Here is a 23283-nt window from a genome sequence, read left to right as displayed (position 1 = left end):
GCTCTCCTGGAGTCAGGCAGGGTCCTCAGAGCCATGCCCCACAGGGAAGACCACCCACCTTCCCATGGGTACAGTGTTCACAGCTGTTAGTTTGTCTGGAAATGGGTGCAAATCTGGGTCTCAGGAGGGTCCGCCTTTCAGTACTCCATGTCCTTCTCTGGGACTCTGTTCCCTTCCACCAGCCTGGCTTCTCCCATTGACCAGTCTCTGGTTCCTAGCTTCCTATTGCTCAGTGTCCTTATTACAGGTGTGCGCGCGCACACTAAACAGACAGACAAGCACACACACACACACACACACACACACACACACACGTCCCTCAGCCTCTTCAACTCTGAGGCAGGAAACCACTCTCAGCAAGTGCCAAGGCTTCAGGGTGATCTGTCTGTTTGCCAAGTGACTCTCACTGGTAGCCTATGTGCCCGTGTCTGGGTAGGTTTTAGACATAGGCTCATCCCCACAGCACCTTGCCTGCTTGTGCACCTGTGTCGGGCGGGACCTAAGAAGGAGGGACCTCCCTCCTGGAACTGGCTATCTCTCCCCGCTGCCTTTCCCAGGCTCCTCAGCAAGTGGGCAACAGCCTTGGCAGGTGTAACTTCCTCCCTGCACACTGCCTTTCTGCCCCCCACTGGCATCTGAACCTCTATTCATAAGGTTGTTTTGTTTGTTTGTTTGTTTGTTTTATTGATACAAAAGGATGAGCCTGAAATTGTCAGAAAATACTACTGTGGATCATGAGAAAGCCAGGCAAACAGCAGTGTGCGTCCTAAGTAACATCCTGTGGGTGGAGGTCAGGGTACTCTCACATCCCACGACCCCCCCCCGTGACCCCCTTCGTTCTGCCCAGAGCATGGCATGTAGCAGGTACTCCATAAATCCTCCCTCCTCCCAGGTCTTACATAGGCACAGAGATGCCCTAAAGGCAGGCTGAAAGAAAAGGGTCCAGGGGCTTTGATTCACTGAAATGGGAGGGTCTCTGCCTGCTTGAGGTGGGTACCTTTACTAGGGTCACTCATCCTGTGACTGTGGGACTGTCCCACCTCTAGGACCTCTGCACAGGGTTCACCTGCTTCTTCCCCAGGGTAGGTCCCACTCTTCAACAAGACCCCTCCCAGTCAGGAAGACTCCAAGAGGCTGTAAGGCCAAATCCTCATGTCACAAAGGACACTGAGGGATGGAGAGGTCCTCGCTCCACACGGGCCCCTGGGAGTGTCAGAGTGAGTGTCCTGTGTAATCTAAACCCCGACAAGCCTGATGCCTGTTACTCACAGTAGAGGATCTCGTAGTCCCCGGAATTTGACACCAGGAATTGTGAGTTCACGGACCAGTCCAAGTGGGTGATGAAGCTGGAATGGCCCTGGGAGAGGAGAACACTGGGTAAGTTTCTCTTGCCTTTCTGAGACTGGAGGACGCTATGCTGCTGCAATGAACTGGCCACATAAGCATCCCCAGGAAACAGAAAAAACGTACGGAGCACTTGCCAACTCGTGTGTACTTCCTTCCATTGTCGGTAACTCCATATATGTAGATGCAGTTGTCATGGGAGCCGATTGCTAAGAAGTTCCCATCTGCAGAAACAGGACAGACACAAATGTGACATCAGGGTGACATTACTTGTCATAAGAGGAAAGGCTGGGGCAGAGGCAGACCAATTCATGAACTACTCAAAAAGGAAAACATTGGGAAAACATTGTTTTTCAATGTATCTTATATTGCTTTCGAAGTTCTCATTTGAAAAATACCCATGGGATCCTGATTATAGAGGCTAGTAAAAGTTCATAAAATCTTTTCTTTCAAGCTTCTAAATTATAATTTTTAGATTTATTGATTTTTATGTATGTGTATTTTGTCCACGTGTATCTTTGTATATGTGTTTACCATGTACATACAGTGGCTGAGGTGGCCAGAAGAAGGCATCAGACCCCTTGGGACTGGAGTTACAGATGGTTTTAAGTTGCTATGTGGGTGCTGGGAATTGAGCCCAGATCCTTTGTAAGAGCAGCTAGTGCTCTTAACCACTGAGCTCTAAATTGATAACTTTATAAATAGTATAAAATAGTATAAAACCCTTCCCTAGCCATCCCTCTCTCTAGCCTTGCAGAATGGAGACCCAGTTGCTTAGCCTCCGTAGCCACAGCCTTCCTCACAGAGTCAGGATGCTACAGGCTTTCCCGTATCTTCCTGGGGCTCCACCTCAGTGGAGTCTCCTCCTGTGTCAAGGAAGTCTGGGTTGCTGGGCTGCAGTGCTGGTGCTGAAATGCTAGACCAGGTATTTGATAAGGGTGACAGAGTTTCCTGTAGCTGTCCTACAACTAAGACAGGAAGAACTCGGAGCCTGGAGACTAGTCCAAAAACTGCCAGCATTTCCTGAGCAGGACCAGGAGAGAAGGCAGGAGGCAACATCAGAGTGGCAGCCTCAAGTTGTTGGGAGGGGTGCAGAGGATGGAGTGAGGGATGACAGGTTCCTCCAACCAGCCTGCTGCAGGCAGGTCCTGGCTCTTGCTGACCATCCATCCCTGTCCATGAAGCATGTGCAGACTCCCGTACACAGCTCTCAGCCAGGCTCACTAGACAACCTTTGGAAAGTCCCGGGCAGCCATTGGCACACACCACTACTTCACCGAGTTCTGTCCCCACAGGAAGACTGCACAGGGTGGTATGGCTCAGGAAATGGTATTTTAGGATGTCCTAGCAAAATAGGGATGAGGGCAAGATTGAAACAGCCTAAATAGTCTGAGAGTCGGAAGGGAGAGAGGGCAGGCATATTTTCTGGGGGAGGGATACTACAGAAGCTGGGATGCTGGGAAGAACATCCACCCTGCTGCCTATGAGCAGGGCCAGGGAGCTGTGGAAATGGATTGAGGATGTGTCTCTGTGCTAACTTCATCTGTTATGACCGCAGCCCTCTGCACTGACAACCTCACACAGAATCAATACAAAGTTGAGAACAGAGAATGCATGTGGGGAACTGGGATGCGTCTGCCGGCTGAAAACACACATCAAATGTCTGAGACGGGGCTCAGGCGGTCGGTGAGTGGGGGGATTTATAGCTTCAAGCATCTGTACCAGGAAAGAAGGTTATCCCATAAATAACCTGTGTTTGCCTTCAGAAGCAGAAAAGCAGGAACTCAACATAAATAAACCAGAGAGGGGGAAAAAGGAAATAAATCCCAGGACAGAAAAATAGGAAGAAAACCCACCAGCGTCACACGGAATTGGCTCATTGCAAACAGAATTCAGCAAGACTGACGTCAGCTTTGTCTAGCCGACTGAGTCAATAGGAGAGGGGACATCAGTTTCAGGCATCAAGGATGAGAGACAGGCTACTTGCACATAAGGATAAGCCACAAGGATTATAATAAAATGCTGTACATGTCGGTGCTAACAAATTACGTAATGCAGACAAAGCAAGTTCCAAATAGACCGGTATCATTAAACTGCCTCAAAAAACAGACTCAAAATAAAGTTACATTTATTTATTATTTTATTTTATTTTATTTTTGAGACAGGATTTCTCTGTGTAGTCCTGACTGTCCTGGAACTCATTTTTGTAGACCAGGTTGGCCTCGAACTCAGAAATCTGCCTGCCTCTGCCTCCCAAGTGCTGGGATTAAAGGCGTGTGCCACCAACGCTCGGCCCAGTTACATTTTTTAAAGGGCATCACTTCAGCTGTTAAAAACCTCCCCAAAGCTGGATGTGTGGTGCACACCCGCCGTCCCAGCAGGCAGGATGGACTGTTAGAAGTCTTAGGCTGGTGTAGGCCACCACAGCCAAGTGTATACCGGCAATGATTACATATCAAAACCCTGGGGCTGGAGAGATGGCTCAGTGGTTAAGAGCACTGACTGCTCTTCCAGAGGTCCTGAGTTCAATTCCCAGAAAGCACACGGTGGCTCACACCCATCTGTAAAGGGATCTGATGCTCTCTTCTGGTGTGTCAGACAGAAGGCAGTGACAGTGTACTCACATACATAAAATAAAAAAAAATCTTAAAAAAAAAAAAGACCCTGTATCCAAACCAAACCAAAGTGTTCACACAAATACCACCCACAAAGCATAGCTCCGTGCTTTCTCTGAATTCACGTGAATTCTGTCGAGAAAGGTCACTAAATATCAGCATGTGCAGTGACACAGGCCTGGGCTCTTAGGACATGGAAGGTCTAAGGCGGCAGGTTAGTGAGTCCCAGACTCTCTCCCTTCCCCTCTCCCTCTCCCTTTCTCTCCGTTTCTTTCCCTCCCTCCTCCCTCCTTTTCTTCTTCCTATAATTATACTTCACACGCTCAGAAAACAGGAGGTACGCGCCTCATCATGCTCTATAAGGCCAATAGCATTGTACTAATGACATCACCGTAACTAACACTACAGACCAACGCTCCTCACAAACTTGAATGCAAAACCCTTCACAAAATAGGAACAACTTAGAAAAGACCTGAAACATGCCAACAGTATCTATTAGAGGAATGTGAGGTTGGTTGAATGTTGGAAAGTTAATATTGCCACACTTAAAGGGAACAAACGCACCTTCTCCACCTTTGTTTTTGGTTTTGGTTTTTCGAGACAGGGTTTCTCTGTGTAGTCCTGGCTGTCCTAGAACTCACTCTGTAGACCAGGCTGGCCTCAAACTCAGAAATCCGCCTGCCTCTGCCTCCGGAGTGCTGGGAGTAAAGGCGTGCGCTGCCACACCCGGCTTTTTTTTTTTTTAAGACGGGGTCTTGCTATGTAGCCCTGGCTGTCCTGGAACTCCCTATGTAAACCAAGCTGGGCTTGAGCTCCCAGAGTTCCTCCTGCCTCTGCCTCCTGAGTGCTGGGACTACAGGTGTGTACAACCACACAAGGTTCAATTTCTTTTCACATTTCCCATCTTAACAGACGTAGAAAAGCATTTGACAAGCTCCAACACTTCTTATGCTGAGACCAAGCCAGACAGTAGAGAACATTCTTGTGATAAATGGCATCTCTGTCCCTGAAGAGGAAACACTGAGAACAAAACAAGAGAGTCGGCCTGAAGATCCCTGTTCACACTTTACTAGAGGAACCAGCTGTGCAGTGAAAGAGATATAAAGGCCTCTAGATCCAAAGACACAGCAAACATTTTATTTACAGATGATCTAACATCATATGAGAAAGATCCCAGGGATTTATACACTCATAATTATACATAAACCACACATGCCCATGCACCACGGTACACACATGAACATTAAAAAAATAATAGGAACAAATCTAGAAGAATAAACTTATCAAAAGGGCTGGGAGACAGATCCTCGAGACTCACACCTGCACGGCCCACGCGGAGTCTCGAGACGTCTCCCTAGTCCCAGGAACCTCTGGACTACATGTCTGTAATGCACTAATGGCATGTATCTTGGAGGGCCATGAAGGTAGCAGAGTGGTCCTTCCAAGCGGTAATGAGGTGGGAGACTCACCCTGACACCCTGTCTAATTCTGTGTTTGAGATTTTCTGTAAGATAAGTGGAGTGTATAATCCACGCCTATAATCACGCCTATAATCCCAGCACTTGAGAGGTGGAGGCAGGGGGATCTCTAGGAGTTCAAGGCCAGCCTGGTCTACAGAGTGAGTTCCAGGGCAGCCAGGGCTACACAGAGAAACCCTGTCTCGAAAAACAGAGAGGACGACTAGACAGCGGGTGGGGGATTTGTAATACAAAGTTAAACCACAGCTGCACAGTGACGGAAAGGTTCGCTGTCTAGAGAACCCTACACACCACAGGCTTAAGATAAGTCCCTTGGTGGAGCTTTGCCAACCTGTTTCTTGTACAAAACTGTATTCTTTGTGAGAATTTGAAAGCTGAATTCTGACCTGGAGAATACCGCATCACGGACAGCTGCTCATTCCCATCCGTGTGGACGGTGACCAAGTCCTTTGTCTCCGTGTCAAACACAAACCACCTGTCGTAAACATGAGAGAAACACTGTGAGCTGTTTGGTGAGATGCAAGGCTGTCCCAACAGCAGAAGTCTGTTTGTCTCGGGGCGTGTAAACCCAGTCAGCTCCTACTGAAGAACCCGCTGCCTCCCCACAGCTTTCTTTACAGAAAGGAACAGCATATTGACAAACGCTCGAAGCTCTTCAGAAGTTAGCACTGAGGCTTTTCTCTGGGACTTTTATGCGCGCATGGGAAGTGGGAAAGCTATGGGCAGGAAGGCGTGCAAACTGGGCACGAGAGCATATAGGAGCTGCAGCAGAGAGCTGTGGGCATGAGGTGCCTGCCCTAGAGCTCTGGGCCAGAGTGAGGAGATGGTGTGTTAAGTACTGGAACGATGCCGCTCACAGGCCATGGCTGTGACTCCCGGCTACTGAAATCTCAGACCTGGATGACAGATGCAGAGATACTGCCTTCCTCGATACCTTTCTGGGCCTAACTACCTACCCAGGGCAGCTTCGTGGAACTTATATGTTGCTTCCAGATGGGATTTCTTGCATCTGTGACAACCATTTACCTTAGACATCCCACTGATCTCACTGAGGCTGGCACATAACACACGCACTGGGGTTAGCCAGAGATGCACACAGAGTGCTAGTGTTAGGCCATATATCAGAGAGTGTAACATTAGGTCACAAGTGCCATCCATTCCACCCTAGGATGCTTCAATTACGAATTCTGTCCCACGCCATCTGTCAGCAGATAGGTGACGGTGATGTTTATCTTGTAGGGCCTACTGAATTAAAGCTTTGATGTCTCAAAGAGAGTTAAATGGAAGATGGTATGTATATTTGTGGGTGAGTCCCTACACGTGTACAAGAGTGTGTGGGCTTTTGTACTCAAGTGCAGTACCAGAGGATACAGGCAGAGGGCGCCAGATCTCCCAGAAAGACGGAGTTATGGATGGTGGTGAGCTGCCTGATGTGGGTTGGGGGTGGGGATGGGAGGGGACAAACCTGGGTCCTCTGTAAGAGCAGTTTGTGGCTCTTTACTGCTGAGCCCTGTCCCAAGCTCCCCACAAGCATTAGTGGCTGTCCCCACATGTAGAAAAGCAGATTCAGAGTGCAATGGGCTTTTTGTTGTTGTTATTGTTGTTTTGTTTTTTTGCAAAGGACTATGGGAGGGAACATTTCAGATCTTACACCTGGAGCTACAACAGACTCAGTCCCTCCTCAGCTCCCTCCTCAGCCAGGGAGCTGCTCCGCTGTCCTTCCACTTACCCTTCACCAACCTCAGTCCTGAAAATACTGAATGAAAAAATCCCGACACTTTTCATAACTTTTACATTGTGTCTGTTCCAAGGAGAGTATTCCGTTCATGTCATCTCCGTAAGGAACCGAGTCCTTTGACCCCTTCTCAGGAGGGGGCGGGGGCAGCAGTCCAGCACAACCAGACGTCTCGATACAGAACCATGGGTATAGAATGTCTAAGGCCACAACAGGTCCTCTGACCATTAGTGTTGTTCAGCTTTCTCTGAGCCGAATAATCACTCGGTTAAGTCTTATCACAGGCATGTATGAGAGAGCTAGGTTATATGGGTTCCGTGCCAACATTTCCAGACATCCAGCAGGGGTCTCGGCCCACATCCCTTGAGGGCTGCTCTGTTGAGTCAGACTACACAGAAGCACAGCCAAGCACTGCCACACAGTGATGCCAGCCGCGGCTCTCACCTGCTAGGCAGTGTCCCTGTGTACATGGCTTTCTCAGTCATCGGTGTTGGTGGTATCACCATATCTCAGAGACTAGAAAGACAGTCAGAGAGTGTATGTAATTGGCTCACAGGCTCACTGCTGCTACGTGGGGGAGGCTGGGGGACAAAGCACAGATCTACTGCCCACCCCATGGTGGAGGAGGCTGGTGAGAGGAGGCTGAGTCTGCACATGAGACCCAGGACCTGTGAACTTTCCCCAGTGCTGAAAGCCTCTCTAGCTGAGAAAGAGGGCCTCCTCTCTTGGGGTCTTGCAATGCTTTCTTGCCCATTTCAAAAGCGGAGGCTCCTACTGTAGGCTCTAGGGCAGTGGTTCTCAACCTGCCTAACCCTTTAATACAGTTCCTCATGTTGTGATGACCCAAGCCATAACATTATTTTCATTGCTACTTCATAACTGTAATTTGGCTGTGGTTATGAACCATAATATTAGTATCTGTGTTTTTCCATGGTCTTTGGGGGTCATGACCCACACAGGCTGAGAACCACTGCTCTAGAGCAGAATTCTGGGAGTGTTCTAGAGCCTCTGGAGCTGGAAGGAGATGGGGTGGGGTGAGGGTGAAGCTGGGGAGGAGACGTGTTGAAAGATCCGGCTTTCCTCCAAGTTTCAATTGGGAAGGACTCAGTTTCGCTTTTGAGTTTTGACTGAATGCTCAGTAAATGACTGGAACCAAGAAGATGCAGCCAGAGCTGCCATGCACCTGCCCCCGCCCCAGGGAGGCTCAGATGTCTAACTGCTCCCTGCAACTCTGCAGGCATAGGCTGTTGCGGGGCAGCGGCGGGTAGGGTGGATGCTTACCTCCCAGTCAGTGTCCCCACTGCAACCACAGACCCGGAAGGATGAAAACCAGAGGACTGAGCTGGATCCTAGAATATTTTAAAGGAAATGTAAATATGTGGCCAGACAGAGCAAGACAGCACAAACCCACCGGAGCCGTGTTCTTCTCAGACTCCACAGCTCTGTTTGAAAAGCCTCTTTTCTCCCTACAAGAGATGCAGGCCCACTTGGGTCCCTGTCACACTTCCATCACAACATATGCCTGCCTTTGGAATGTATTTGTCCATCCTATAATCTGTCCTATCTACAGTAATCACAAAAGGCAGGCAGGTGAGTGCTCCTTTCTGGGCCCTTTCTAGTTTGCACATCTGGATCTCTCTCTCTGTCCTCTGGTCCCGTAGGAAGCTGGTCAAAAGGTGTGCTTGGTTTATCTGGGAGTACAACCACTGACCACCGCCAGGGCAGGAGTGGACATTGGAGCCACAGAGATGCTACTAGATAAACTGCAGCCACAAGAGCAGATAGAGATTCCAGACGCCAGCCTCACCATCTTTAACTACTTCCTAAAGAGGTAGCTATCATTAAGCCAATATGCTGGCAGATCCCACGTGCCCGAGACCAAACCCAACGAGCTGCTTCTGTGACAAGCTCACCAGAACCACACAGCTGCTTTCATATGGAGGTGTGGAGAGGCTAAGGATCCCATTCAAAGCCTCGGGGAGGATGGACAGATGGTCTGGGACACTGCAGGGTTAGAGCTCCAGATCTGGTTCCCAAGTTTTGTTCGGCCAAAGCAGTTAGCTGTCTGGCAAGGGGAAGGGAGGTGGAGCATCAGGGTGCTCAGCAGGCAGCCGTGTCCACAGAACCACAAGGGTGCTGCTGTCCCTGACGACCTCTGCTGTAGGAGTGCCTACCCTCAGTTCTGGTGCTCAGTTGGCTGCAGGAACCAGAACCCAGTGACAGCCTTCACTGCAAGTGGAGGACAGGAGAACCAGAGCCAGTCTTGGGCTGTTGGACGTACCAGCAGCTTTCCAGGGAATGAAGGGATGATATGGCAAAAGGGCTGTTTCCTTATGTGGGGTGTGTGAGTTGTCAGGACACAAGCAACCCAGCAAGGCTGCCTGCGGTTCATGGTGCTGCGATGGAACAACCTGGCCTGGGTTTGGGACTCAGCCTGAGCTGGGTGGCTGAGCCACATACTTTACACGTGGGCAAGCGTTTCCCCTGAACGCATGTAAGTACATCAATGTGCATGCCTGGTAAACCCCAGAGATCAGAAAAAGGTGTCAGATATCCTGAACTGGAGTTATAGATGGTCGCAAATTGTCATGTAGGTGTTGGGAACTGAACACAGTCCTCTGCACAAAGCAGTTGGTGCCCTTAACCACAGGGTCACCCCAGCTCCTGCTTACTAACTCTGTGCCCTTTACAAGTAACTCAGCCACTCCCTTCCCCATCTCCTGATCAATAGAGTCAGAGCAAAGCTAAAGTTCTTCAACCCGAAGGTCCAGGGGGGATTGTATGACACATTCACAGCTGGGGTGCCAACAGCTCAAGAATACAGGCCTGATTTCCACACGGTGAAGGGATTTTGACTCTCAGATAAGAAATCTGTTTCCCCTGTGAAGTTCAAAATGAATGTGATGTCTTTGCCACCAAACTCCAGAGAGGGAGAAATGAAACTGCATATTCTCACTGTGGCCTGTAACCCTGTGTAAGATGTGCCCTCACAGGACATGGGATAGTCACGGGGCTTTCTAGCACTTTGGTCCATTAAGACTCTGCTCTCAGGAACGCTGACAACCCTGCTAGGAAACGCTAACTCCTGCTGCTGTTCAGAATAATATGGGTAAGAATGCTTGAAACGTTCTTAAAAGCAACACAATTATTAAAAGGTAAAATATTGCATTTAGATTTGTTTGTTTGTTTGTTTGTTTTGTTTTGTTTTTTTCGAGACAGGGTTTCTCTGTGTAGTCCTGGCTGTCCTGGAACTCACTTTGTAGACCAGGCTGGCCTCTAACTCAGAAATCTGCCTGCCTCTGCCTCCTGAGTGCTGGGATCAAAGGAGTGCGCCACCACGCCTGGCTACATTTAGACTTCTTATCACTGTTTTATTTTTAGAATTTTTCTTAAATTTTTGAGTATTTTGAGAATCAAATAACATATAAAAATTGTTATATTCTTTTATATAACAAGTTTTAATAAAACTTTTATATTCATATCCTTTTATACCCTAAAATTATCATTAATGAATATTTACTACTATCCATAACTGAGGATCCTATATCTAATGTTGAATACTAAATTGTTTCAAAACATTCAAAATATTCTTTGTGAGTTAAACATAGTAAAGCATAAAATATTAAAAATGAATCATTAAGAAATATATTCCAGCCGAGCGGTGATGGCACACGCCTTTAATTCCAGCACTTGGGAGGCAGAGGCAGGAGGATTTCTGAGTTCGAGGCCAGCCTGGTCTACAAAATGAGTTCCAGGACAGCCAGGGCTACACAGAGAAACCCTGTCTCAGAAAAACCAAAAAAAAAAAAAAAAAAAAAGAAATCTATTCCAAAGCCCTTATTTGATACCACCTGATATAGTGAGAGAGTATTTAAAACGCATTATATATCTGTGTACATTGTCTAACTATAAGTTTACTTTAAAACGATTATCAGTAAAAACAAAAAAGAATATCAGTGTTTCTAGGAGAGAAATTATTTCATCAGTAAGTATATTTTAAAGATTTCGAAATAGCAAAAGTCTTTGAAGTTAAACATTAAGAAAATGCTAATTTCAAGCACAGTGAGAAAAATTATCAGTGATATTTCCATGTTTGTAGAACATGATTTTAATATTTTCAACTGTTAATATTCAACAAACAGAATAATTATTTGAAGATATATTTCGTTGTTATGTCTCCCTTTTCATTTCTGATTTTTTTAATTTGGAGACTGTCTCTGGTTAGTCTGGCTAAGGGTTTATCTATTTTGTTGATTTTTCTCAAAGAACCAGCTCCTGGTTTTGTTGATTCTTTTTTTTTTTTTTTAAAGATTTTATTTATTAATTATATGTAAGTACACTGTAGCTGTCTTCAGACACTCCAGAAGAGGGCGCCAGATCTTGTTGCGGATGGTTGTGAGCCACCACCATGTGGTTGCTGGGGTTTGAACTCTGGACCTTCAGAAGAGCAGTCGGGTGCTTTTACCCACTGAGCCATCTCACTAGCCCTTGTTGATTCTTTGTACAGTTCTTTTTGTTTCTATTTGGTTGATTTCAGCCCTGAGTTTGATTATTTCCTGCTGTCTACTCCTCTTGGGTGTATTTGCTTCTTTTTGTTCTAGAGCTTTCAGGGGTGCTGTCAAGCTGCTAGTGTAAGCTCTCTCCAGTTTCTTTTCGGAGGCACTCAGAGCTCTGGGCTTTCCTCTTACAACTGCTTTCATTGTTTCTCATAAGTTTTGGTATGATGTGTCTTCACTTTCATTAAATTCTAAAAAGCCATTAATTTATTTCTTCCTTGACTAAGTTATCATTGAGTAGAGCACTGTTCAGCTTCTATGTGCATGTGTGCTGTCTGTTGTTTTTGTTGGTATTTAAGACCAGCCTTAGTTCTTGGTAATCTGATAGGGTGCATGGGATTATTTCAATCTTCTTGTATCTGTTGAGGCCTGTTTTGTGACCAATTATACTGTCTTTTTTTTTTTTTTTTTTTTGGTTTTTCGAGACAGGGTTTCTCTGTGTAGCCTTGGCTGTCCTGGAGCTCACTCTGTAGACCAGGCTGGCCTCGAACTCAGAAATCCGCCTGCCTCTGCCTCCTCAGTGCTGGGATTAAAGGTCTGTGCCACCACCGCCCGACTATACGATCAATTTTGGAGAAGCTACCATAAGGTGCTGAGAAGAAGATATATATATGTATATATACACATACACACACACACACACACACACACACACACACATATATTGCTTTAGGATGAAATGTTCTATAAATATCTGTTCATTTGTTTCATAACTTCTGTTAGTTTCACTGTGTCTCTGTTTAGTTTGTGTTTCCATGATATGTCCATTGATGAGAGTGGGGTGTTGGAGTCTCCCACTATTACCGTGTGGGGTATGATGTGTGCTTTGAGCTTTAGTAAAGTTTCTTTTATGAATGTGGGTGCCCTTGCATTTTGAACATAAATGTTCAGAACTGAGAGTTCATCTTGGTAGATTTTTCTTTTGACCAGTATAAAGTGTCCTTCTTTATCTTTTTTGATAACTTTTGGTTGAAAGTTGATTTTATTCCATATTAGAATGGCTACTCCAGCTTGTTTCATGGGACCATTTGCTTGGAAAATAGTTTTCCAACCTTTTACTCTGAGGTAGTGTCTGCCTTTGTCACTGAGGTATGTTTTCTGTGTGCAGCAAAATACTGGGTCCTGTCTATGTATCCAGTCTGTTAGTCTATGTCTTTTTGGGGGAATTGAGTCCATTGATGTTAAGAGATGTTAAGGAAAAGTGATTGTTCCTTCCTGTGATTTTTGTTGTTAGAGCTGGAATAATGTTTGTGTGCCTATCTTCTTCTGGGTTTGTTGAAAGATTACTTTCTTGCTTTTTCTAGGGTATAGTTTTCCCTCCTTGTGTTGGTATTATCCATCTATTATCCTTTGTAGGGCTGGATTTATGGAAAGATATGGTGTAAATTTGTTTTTGTCATGGAATATCTTGGTTTCTCCATCTATGGTAATTGGGAGTTTTGCTGGGTATAGTAGCCTGGGCTGGCATTTGTGTTCTCTTAGGGTCTGTATGACATCTGCCCAGGATCTTCTAGCTTTCATAGTCTCTGTTGAGAAGTCTGGTGTAATTCTGATAGGCCTGCCTTTATATGTTATATGTTACTTGACCTTTTTCCCTTACTGCTTTTAATATTCTTTCTTTGTTTAGTGCATTTGGTGTTTTGATTAATATGTGACAGGAGGTATTTCTTTTCTGGTCCAGTCTATTTGGAGTTCTGTAGACTTCTTGTATGTCCATGGGCATCTCTTTCTTTAGGTTGGGGAAGATTTCTTCTATAATTTTGTTGAAGATATTTACTGGCCCTTTAAGTTAGGAATCTTCACTCACTTCTATACCTACTAGCCTTAAGTTTGGTCTTCTCATTGTGTCATGAATTTCCTGGATGTTTTGGGTCAGGAGCTTTTTGCCTTTTGCATTTTCTTTGACTGTTGTGTCAATGTTTTCTATGGTATCTTCTGCCCCTGAGATTCTGTCTTCCATCTCTTGTATTCTGTTGGTGATGCTTGCATCTATGACTCCTGATCCCTTTCCTAGGGTTTCTAACTCCAGGGTTGTCTCCCTTTCTGATTTCTTTATTGTTTCTATTTCCATTTTTAGAACTTGGATGGTTTTGTTCCTTTCCTTTGCCTGTTTGGTTGTGTTTTCCTGTAATTCTTTAAGGGATTTTTGTGTTTCCTCTTCAAGGGCTTCTAGATGTTTACCTGTGTTCTCCTGTATTTCTTTCAGGGAGTTATTTATGGCCTTCTTAAAGTCCTCTATCACCATCATGAGAAGTGATTTTAGGTCTGAATCTTGCTTTCTGTGTGATGGTGTCTTACTATGGTGGGAGAATTGGGTTCTGATGATGCCAAGTAACCTTGGTTTCTGTTGCTGATGTTCTTATGCTTGCCTCCCACCACCTGGTTATTAGCACTACCTGCCCTCGCTATATCTTACTGGAGTCTGTCCTTCCTGTGATCCTGGTTGTGTAAGAACTCCTCAGAGTTCATCTGTCACTGTGATTCTGGGATCCTGAGATCCTGGGTGTGTCAGAGCTCCTGGGAGTCAAGCTGTCTCTGGGACCCTGAGATCCTGGTGTGACCAAGCTCCTGGGATCCTGTGGTCCTGGGCGTGTTGGAATACCTGGAGCTTCTTCTGGGTGCAGAGTTTGCACCCAAGGTCTGCTCAGAGCACTGGCCCAGACAGGAAGGAACCTGTGCCACTGGTCAGGAGGAGTTCCTGGGTGCCCGGGTCCCACTGGTCCCTGTTACTTCTGGTGTTGGGGCAGATGTTGTGTCCTCCTCACCTCTGATCCTATGATCCTGGGTGTGTTAAAGTGCTTGGGAGTGGAGCTTCCTCTGGGTGTTGTGGGACTGGCTCTGAGCCTATCCTTATCACTGATAATTCATATAAAAATACATTTCATATAAAAATACATACCAGAAGCGTTTTTATAAGAAGACTGGAAATGCAGCATGCACACTTACTTACCTCTATGATTTTGTCCCAGACTGGCCGGTGACCGACAGCGTCCCAGAGAGTGGCATGCTTGTCATGTCCACAGGTCAGGAACTGAGGCTTGGAGGCATGGATGGCTAGCCCCCAGAGCTCATCGGTGTGGCCCTATAAAAGAACCAAGACAAAGGGACTCTGAGATCCCACCATCACAACAGCACCCCCGAAGGACTGTCTCGTGAGCTCTTTCCTCTCAAGCTTAATCATGCCACAGAACACCGCACTGAAGCAGGAGGCCACCACACTGGGAAACTCACATGCGTCCATATTACCGGGGAAATGCAAGAGCTTGGCATTTGCCAAGTTGACGATACCTGAGTGATGGGTGTGAAGTCCCCTGACAAGGTGCCTTGCAGGACAAAGTTTCTAGTAGTGCCTATCAAGATGACGTTGCCCTTCCCCTCGGCCACTGTCCGTATTGGGCCAAACTGCTCAGGAATCTGTGTGGGGAAAAGTCACATGCAAACAAAGACTTAAGATTTCATTCAATTGGTTTTTGGCTTTTTTGTTGTTTTGTTTGTTTTGTTTTAAGAGAAGGTGTCATTATGTAGTTCAGGCTAGCCCTGAACTTACTATGCAAGCTAGGTCGGCCTCAATCTCAGGTGTTGCTTCTGATTTAGTCTCCCAAGTGCTAGGATTATAGATCTGCATTTAGCTTGGGCATTAAAAATATTGGAATCATGTGATAGCTCTTGTGATAGCCTTTATAGAGACCATTATATAAACCCAGAAAAGGGGCTCAGTTATACAGATACCAGAACCAGCTGCTGAGCAGTGATCAAAACCCCAAAGTACTCAATGTGTGAACACTCAAGTGTGTGTGCATGTGTGTATTGTGTATGCACACACATGTGTGCTTGCCTGATAGTAGTGCTAGAGGTGGAACCTAGGACCTCTCCAATCTAGGCAAGTATTCACCTTTACTTTTTAAACTATAAACATTTTAAGTATTTTAAATGAATAGGTGGAATAAAGTTTCAGCAGGGCATAAGGGCCTTTAATCTCAGTGCTGGGGAGGCAGAGGCAGGCAGATTTCCGTGAGTTTGAGGCCAGCTTGGTCTGTATAGTGAGTTCCAGGTCAGCCAGGAGTAGAGAGACCCTGTCTCAAAAACAACAACCAAAACCCAAAACCAACCAACCAACCAAAAAAAAAAAAAAAAAAACCCAACCACCACCACCACCACCAAAACTTTTCTTAAAAGTATTTTTTGACAAGAAAAAAAAAAGTTTGGGGAGGAGTGTGATAGTCAGCCTGTCCTTTACTTGTTAGGCATCCTGTCTGTCTCTGTAGTTAATAAGACCTGAGAAGTGTCAGAAATGCCAAAACTTCTTTCAACTTCAAAGTGGTCCTCGATCAGGGCCCTGTGCATGTTGCTAAGTGTGTGTGTGTGTGTGTCTGTGTCTGTGTGTGTCTGTGTGTGTCTGTGTGTGTTGTGAGGGAGACTTTCAGAATGCTTCTGTCAAGGGCAGTTCTAGCTGCTAAAGTAAAGCATGCTCGCTCACTGCAGGAAGAATGAGAGCCATGGGGCTGCCCAGGTGAGAGACCCCAGTGAGAAGATCCCTGCCCTGCCATGTGGTCTGTACCTGTGGTGCGTGTCTCGTCTTGGCAGAGACTGAGCTGGTGAGCTGGCGAGTGCCTGAACTCCTAGTGCTTAGGAAGCTGAGCTGGAAGGACTGGGAGTCTGAGGCTGGTCTGGGCTGCAGATATAGATTCTACATGACAAAAAGTGAGGATGAAGCTTGCGGGAACTCAAACTGCTAAGTGTTTCCTGTGTAAGTGCAAAGGATCAATGCTTGATCTCTGGAACCCCAAGAAAAGAGGCAGATGTGGCCGGGTGGTGGCAGAGCACACCTTTAATCCCAGCACTCGGGAGGCAGAGGCAGATCTGCCAGCCTGGTCTACAGAGTGAGTTCCAGAATAGCCAGGGCTACACACAGAGAGATCCTGACTCAAAAAGCAAACAAACAAACAAACAAACAAACAAACAAAAACACAAAACAAAACACCAAAACAAACAAAACAAAAAAATCCAGATGCGGTAGTAAGGGCTTGTACTCCCAGCCCTGGGTTTACAGAAGGAAGTGGGCCAATCCCAGGCGCGGGGCTTGCAGTCAGCCTGGATGAATAAGGAAGCTCCACACCTCGGTGAGATGCGGTCCCTCATCATGTCATGAATGAAGTGGACCACTCCCGAGGGTTGGCAGCAAACGCTCCCACACGCACGCACACAGTCGAATGTGCACACACACACATAAACATACAAACTCAAAAGGAACTTTTTTCTTTTTTTTAAAGAAAGGTTACAAAGAAGAAAAGGAATGACACTCTGTGAGGTGGAAGAGCTGCGTGGTGAGTGATGTCATCTAAGGTACCAGAAGAAGTCCTGGTACTTTCTTCACAATGATGTAAGAATGCCCGTGACTAGCAACATACAGCACATTCCCCAATACAGCAAACTGTATTGTAAGAAAGTCACAGTTGTTCAGTGCTGTTGTTACAGAATTGAACTATGTGTAATGTCTTGTCCTGGTCCCTCAGCTTCACCATCCTCTGAGATGCCCAGGGGCATGGGATGGCATGCGTGTGATCAAGGACTTCAAATGCCAGGAGAGAGGGGCTGCTTATCAACATTGGGGTACACATTGGGGTACAAAGGGAAAAGAAAGCACTAACAGAAAAAAAAACAATTCCAAGGGAAAAGACCCAAGAATGTGCCCATCATGAAGAACTGGAAACAAAGAATCGGAAGCAAAGACTTAGAAAAGCAGTGTCTAACACAGACACGCAGTGATGTCTGTAGAGAACTGGTCTTCACAAATGGGGTCCTAGCTGAGCAGTGGTGGTGAATGCCTTTAATCCCAGCACTCTGAGGGAGAAGTAGGAAGATTTCTGAATTTGAAGCCAGCCTCGTCTACAGAGTGAATTCCAGGGCAGCCAGGCTACAAAGAAACTCTGTCTTAAAACAAACAAACAAACAAACAAACAAACAATTAAACAAACTGAAACAGGGTCCAAATCTGCCAGAGGTTTTTCAGGCATACATAAAAGTCTTATGTCTGGAAGACATGGGTCCAGGAAACTGCCTGGTCATTTTCAAGCACGGTTTCATCATCAAGTTTACTGATGAACACTTAGAGTGATGCTGAGGAAGGAGCCACACCCAACAGTGCAGTAAGAGAGACAGATGAAGAGCTCCTCAGAGAAATGTGGGTGCCCCACCCCCACCGGTCTCAGGGCACTGCTCAATCAAGGGACAGGGATCAAACGAAATGACTTTCCCAAGTCTTCCAAGTTCCCTTGCCAATGACGAGCCAGGCAGGCCTGCCCCATGTATCATAATGTAAGAAGTAATTTCCCAGTTGACAAAACGCATCACCTTGTTGCTTATAAAAGTGTATATATTCATATATATCAGAATGCTTGTCTGCATGTATGTATGTGCTCTTGTATACAGTGCCTACGGAAGTCCGTAGAGGATGTAGGATTCTCTCTAACTGGAGCAATGGATGTTTGTGAGGTCCATGTAGGTGCTGGGAACTTAACCTGGGTCTTCGGCAAGAGCAAAACCTAATCTTAACCTCTGAGCCTTCTGCTTAGCCTCTATTCATTTCTCCTTCACCTCCTTCTTTTTCTTTTTCTTTTGCTTTTTGTTTGGAGATGGGATCTCTCTACACAGCCCTGGCTGTCCTAGAACTCTCTGTGTAAATCAGACTGACCTTGAATTCACAGCCTCTGCCTCTGCCTCTGCCTCTGCCTCTGCCTCTGCCTCTGCCTCTGCCTCTGCCTCTGCCTCTGCCTCTGCCTCTAATGTGCTAAGGCTTACTGAGACATAGATGGCAAATAAAAATAGTATATCCTTAAAATACACCCACGATGTTTTGACAAATATATACAGAACTCAGAAGACTGAAGAAGAATATCGCTGTTAGTTTGAGGCTAGCCTGTGCTACACAATGAGCTTAAAGTCATCCTGGACTATATAGTAAGAAAAAAAAAAGTTACCAAGATTAAGGTCTTCACGAGTGGTTGGGGAGATGCCCCGTGGGCAAGAGGGCACACTGCACAAACACTAGGACCTGAGATCTCTATAATACTTATGGCCCCCGCACAGGTGTAGGTGGAGACAGGAGGATGGCTGGGGCTAGGCTGGCTCCAGGTGAACTAAGGAGAAGAGTGACAAAGCAGACACCTGGCATCCTTGTCTGGCCTCCACAAGTATTGTGCATGAGTGTGCACAGGCACACACACACGTGTACACATACCACATGCACGGACACTCTCACATACAAATATATTAAAAGGTGTAATACCAAATCATCATGGAAAGGGAGGGGGTTGCTAATACTCGATGAAAGCCTTTGTCTGCCACGTAACCAGGAGAACCACAACGTCCTGCTGCCCTAAGCAGGGCCAGGAATAGGCAGTGTGAGCCTCGGCAGCTGGAGAAATCCTACATGTTGGAAATCCTCCATCCTGCATAGCTGGGGATAGAGTGCTATCCCCACGCTGGTGCCAGTTTCCCAGCTTGCCTGCTCATCACTGGGAGTTGGAGGGGAAGACCTCGGGGAGGCTGCTCGGTGCCAGGCTTCTCGTCCCTGGCTCCCAGGAAGACAGGCTGCTGTCTAGGTCTCAGGTGGTGAAATGAACCACAGAGGAAGGAAAGTGTTGGGAAGCATGCTGCCCCGCAGCTGAGAGCTTCGAATAAGGCAGGTGCCGGACACACCCTGTTCACCGTGATGCTGTGTGCACGAAGCATGTTGGATTTTAGAGAAAGAGAGGTTCTAGTGATAAACCCAGCCGGCCACAAGACTGCCTATATTAAAGCAATGTTCCAAGCAGGAAGTGTTGGGTAGCTTCAAATTCTCTTACTTGTAAATAAACTGCCTCTATGATTTTTCTAAGATTGTTGCCGCCATAAAAATTCATCTATCCCCCCCCCCCAACTCTGAGCTAATCCAAACGGCCATCAGGCTAACAGGTGCAGGGTCCACGCTGTGGCTTACCTCTGCTTTGTGAAGTTTTTGATAGTTTCCGTTCCAGGAAATGAGCCGCCGGTCCTTCCCTCCTCCGGACACCAGTGTCCCGTCTCTCAGCATACAAAGTGCAAAAATGCCGCCCTCGTGGGCCCCTTGAACTGCATAGCTTATCCGATTTGTACCTAAACACGCCAGGAACACCACCATTATGTGGGGCAGAATCAAAAGGCTAGCCTCTGACCACTGCCAAAACCCACTTCAGTTTGTTTTAAAGGTGTGACGGTAAGGTGTGACATGATTTTAATACTTTCCTAGGAAGGACTTAAAATCTTTTGATGCTCTCAGAGTCCTAGCATGCATGAACTGGATCGTCCTATGACTGAGAAAAGTATAGTGTCATGGGAGCTGTGTGGCGGAGAACACAGACTCTGGCTTGTGCCCTCTGCCATCACCCCAGTGGGCCATGTCTCTGGATAAGTTAGCTGTTCCTTTCAGCTCCCCACGTTGTGGAATGTGGCTACTGCTGACCTTTCAAATGAGCATTGCTACAGTAGGTGCCAAGATGATGAGGAATACAAAAACCCCCTTCCCTTCAGAAGTAACATCGGGCGGGCGGTCTGTGTTTCCCTTCTTTCTCAGACCTAACTCTGAGACCCAGGAAGACAGGAAGGTGTACCTTCCTGAACCTTGAAGACTCATGAGTTTTCACTGGACTTATCCAACACTGCCTTTCTGACTGAGGTTCTCCACTCTAGCTGTAAGAAAATGCAGGTTTAGCCGTCGTGGTGGCGCACGCCTTTAATCCCAGCACTCGGGAGGCAGAAGCAGGCGGATTTCTGAGTTTGAGGCCAGCCTGGTCTACAAAGTGAGTTCCAGGACAGCCAGGGCTACACAGAGAAACCCTTTCAAAAAAAAAAAAAAGGTCTGATCTGTACGCATGCGTCAGCCTCTGAGCTGACCTGTGCGCATCTGTATTGGCGGGCCTAGTACTCTGGAAACATTTGTCAAATGCTATGTGGATCAGAATACTGACCCAAATATGTCACAGCTATATAGCCATTAATAACGTCTGCGTTGTAATTTGCTAACAGCTCTCACTGCAAAGTGATTAACTTTATCATCGTATCCTAACCTTCAAAAGCCTTTCACAAGGGTATACACAAAGTTAGCGACTCTTAACATTCCCCAGTTTTCTCCTGCTTTATGGTTTCACTAAAACCACACACACAAACACACCTATGTAACCGGGAATTTAGTGGTTGTCCTGTTCGTAACTTCAACAGCTCATTTCTATAAACCCCACCGCCAATGTCTTAGTCACCGCATTACCAAAGACATCGAATGGCTTTAGGAGACCTGCTCATTACCTTTCCCCCACACCAAGATGTTGCCACTTGAATCTCCAGTAATGGTGTCGCCATTTTCAGAAAACGTCACGCAGAGGACAAACTTTGGCTTCTCTTGTTTCTGTGGAATGTAATGAGTAAGCGCGGGCATGTTATTTACCGAAGACAGCCTTTTATTTGTGTTAAGTTAGAGTCCCAGCAACCCCAGGTGGACCGCGCCAGCCTCTGGAGTTGGGGGCTTTTAGTTTTATGTACCGTCGGGTGACATTTTCTTCCAGAGTACTTGCTCTAAGAGAAAGAAATTCTGGACAACTCAATGGCTGGGGAATGAAGCCCAAAGCTGCAGACAGTTTAAGCAGGGTGGTGGTAAGGAGGACATGAGGGAGGGGCTATGCTGTCAAGCATAGAATGATGGACAGGGTCCTGTCTCCCTTAGCAAAGCCAGGTTGCCAGTCCCTAGCAACCAGTGCCCATATGCAGGCTCCTTGCAGCTAGCTGCCCCACCAGGAGATCTGGACCTCCATCTCCATTTTATTACTGAGGAGATCCTCAAGACGGGAGGACTTCCAACTGTACGGGGAACCCCAAGGGAGCACCGTTTTTTCTACACCTTCATATTTATCACTAAAACAATCACTAAGACTGAAGTATCTCAGCGCTCCCTTATAACCCAGCCCCTTCCAGGTGCCACGCAGGAAAACTGAAATGGCAGGCACGGCTTACCTCAAACAACCCTTGCTTCTTGTTAAGGGAATTTCCTTCTAGGGTCCAAAAGTAGAGATGTGACTTCCCGCAGGTGACTATGATATTGGTGTCTGTGGGGTGGAAGTCCGCCGCAAATACCGCTTCGTTCGAGCACTTTTAAGACAAAGCAAAGCAGAGCATCAAATGCCGCAGGCCTCTTAGGACGTTTAACAAAACTGTTCGAGCGGGGCACTGAGTCTCTCAAGCCCCACCGACTTCACCTTCCCGGTTATTCTGGCTGCTGCCTGTTTTCTTCTTTGTTTTCTGCTGTGTGGCTGGAAGCCAGATGTCAACAAGGGCCAAGAAGGCAGCTTTGCAACTGGCTGAGCACTGGGGTAACTCCTTGGGTGGTGTCACACCCCTCCCCCTTTCTAATGACTGGGATCCCTATGAAGGACCCAGGACTCTGCATGTCCCGCCGCCCTGTGAGCCTGCCTTACGGTGGCTGCCCAGGTCCCCCAGTTCTCTTGCTTCTGCTTCTGGATCAACTACCTAAGTCAGTTTGGGGTCCCATGAGGTGGCTCTCTGGCATCTGCTCCAGCAGTGCTCAATCCATATTCTGACTTCCAGGACTGGTGTCCTGGTCTGTCGCATCTGGCCCTGACTATTGCTTCTATGTAATGATTCGATTCTATGTTCTTAATCCTGGCACACGGGGTGAACAACAAACATCTCTTTTGGCAACGTTAGAAGACGGAATGTCAGGCCAGGAGACACATCTGAGTAGAACACCTGTCTGCATCCCAGACACTAGACAGAAAGCTAAGGCTTTCTGAGCGCAACCTCCCATAAGGCTGTTTGAGCAAAGAACGCTGGCTGATGGTCTCCCTGGGGTTACATAAGTCAGGTTAACTGAGGCCGACAGATGCCAAGGAGAAACGAGAAGTAGGATCTATGAAAATAGGAATTCAGGGGTGCTCTTGACAGAAGGGAACATGTAGAGAGTTATAGGTGTGTCAACTCCAAGTTCTGGGTGAAGTTGACTTGAGGCAGAGTCCTGACCTCACGGGTGTGGTATCCATGTCTCCTGCAGCCCCACAGACTGGCTGGTCCTGAGCATGCCTCAAGAATTGACCACCTCCAGCCCTGCTCACGGGTGGCAGCCCAGCACATAGTGGGTACCTGGGTTTGTTGTATGAATAAAAGCCAGCAAAGAAGTGACTGCTTGACTAAAATTAATTAAATCAAATGATTAAAATAATTAAAATTAGGCTTGCACTATGAAATAAGGAAAATGAAGAGTTCCACAGACCCTGGCAGGTCTTAGGCAGGGTCTCATGGGGTTGGGGATTGTGGGTAGCCCTGGAGCCTGCTGGCTGTGCAGGCAGTGCCCTGTGGGACATCATGGTAAGTGGCTCATGCGAACCTTCACGTCAGCCAGTCTCTCTTCTTTCTGCCAATCCCACACGGACAGCACGTGATCGTTGGAATCATCCACAGCACAGAGATGGCCTCCTCCGTTCTGCCAAGAAAAAGTGATTCGCAGGAAGACTGCACTGAGACCAAAGTGGGAC

General features: G+C 46.8%; 1 protein-coding gene across 4 annotated transcripts in view; it reads right to left on the bottom strand.

The window, feature by feature from the left end:
* The window catches only part of Eml1 (EMAP like 1), a 169390-nt gene that overhangs the window by 3391 nt on the left and 142716 nt on the right, over nucleotides 1–23283 (bottom strand). For all 4 annotated transcript variants that reach the window (XM_021178556.2, XM_029484428.1, XM_021178557.2 and 1 more), the window contains 10 exons: nucleotides 23136–23231; nucleotides 21749–21883; nucleotides 21047–21146; nucleotides 19707–19861; nucleotides 15017–15142; nucleotides 14679–14810; nucleotides 8454–8521; nucleotides 5824–5912; nucleotides 1471–1568; nucleotides 1270–1357 (listed from right to left, as the gene is read on the bottom strand). In XM_021178556.2, the coding sequence (XP_021034215.1) occupies nucleotides 1270–1357; nucleotides 1471–1568; nucleotides 5824–5912; nucleotides 8454–8521; nucleotides 14679–14810; nucleotides 15017–15142; nucleotides 19707–19861; nucleotides 21047–21146; nucleotides 21749–21883; nucleotides 23136–23231 (1087 nt within the window). The remainder of the gene's footprint in view (nucleotides 1–1269; nucleotides 1358–1470; nucleotides 1569–5823; nucleotides 5913–8453; nucleotides 8522–14678; nucleotides 14811–15016; nucleotides 15143–19706; nucleotides 19862–21046; nucleotides 21147–21748; nucleotides 21884–23135; nucleotides 23232–23283) is intronic.

The sequence above is a fragment of the Mus caroli genome, chromosome 12 (assembly GCF_900094665.2).
Source record: "Mus caroli chromosome 12, CAROLI_EIJ_v1.1, whole genome shotgun sequence".
NCBI classification, from domain to species: domain Eukaryota; kingdom Metazoa; phylum Chordata; class Mammalia; order Rodentia; family Muridae; genus Mus; species Mus caroli.
Note: the sequence above shows the minus strand (reverse complement) of the source record. Positions and strands in the feature narration are given on the sequence as shown.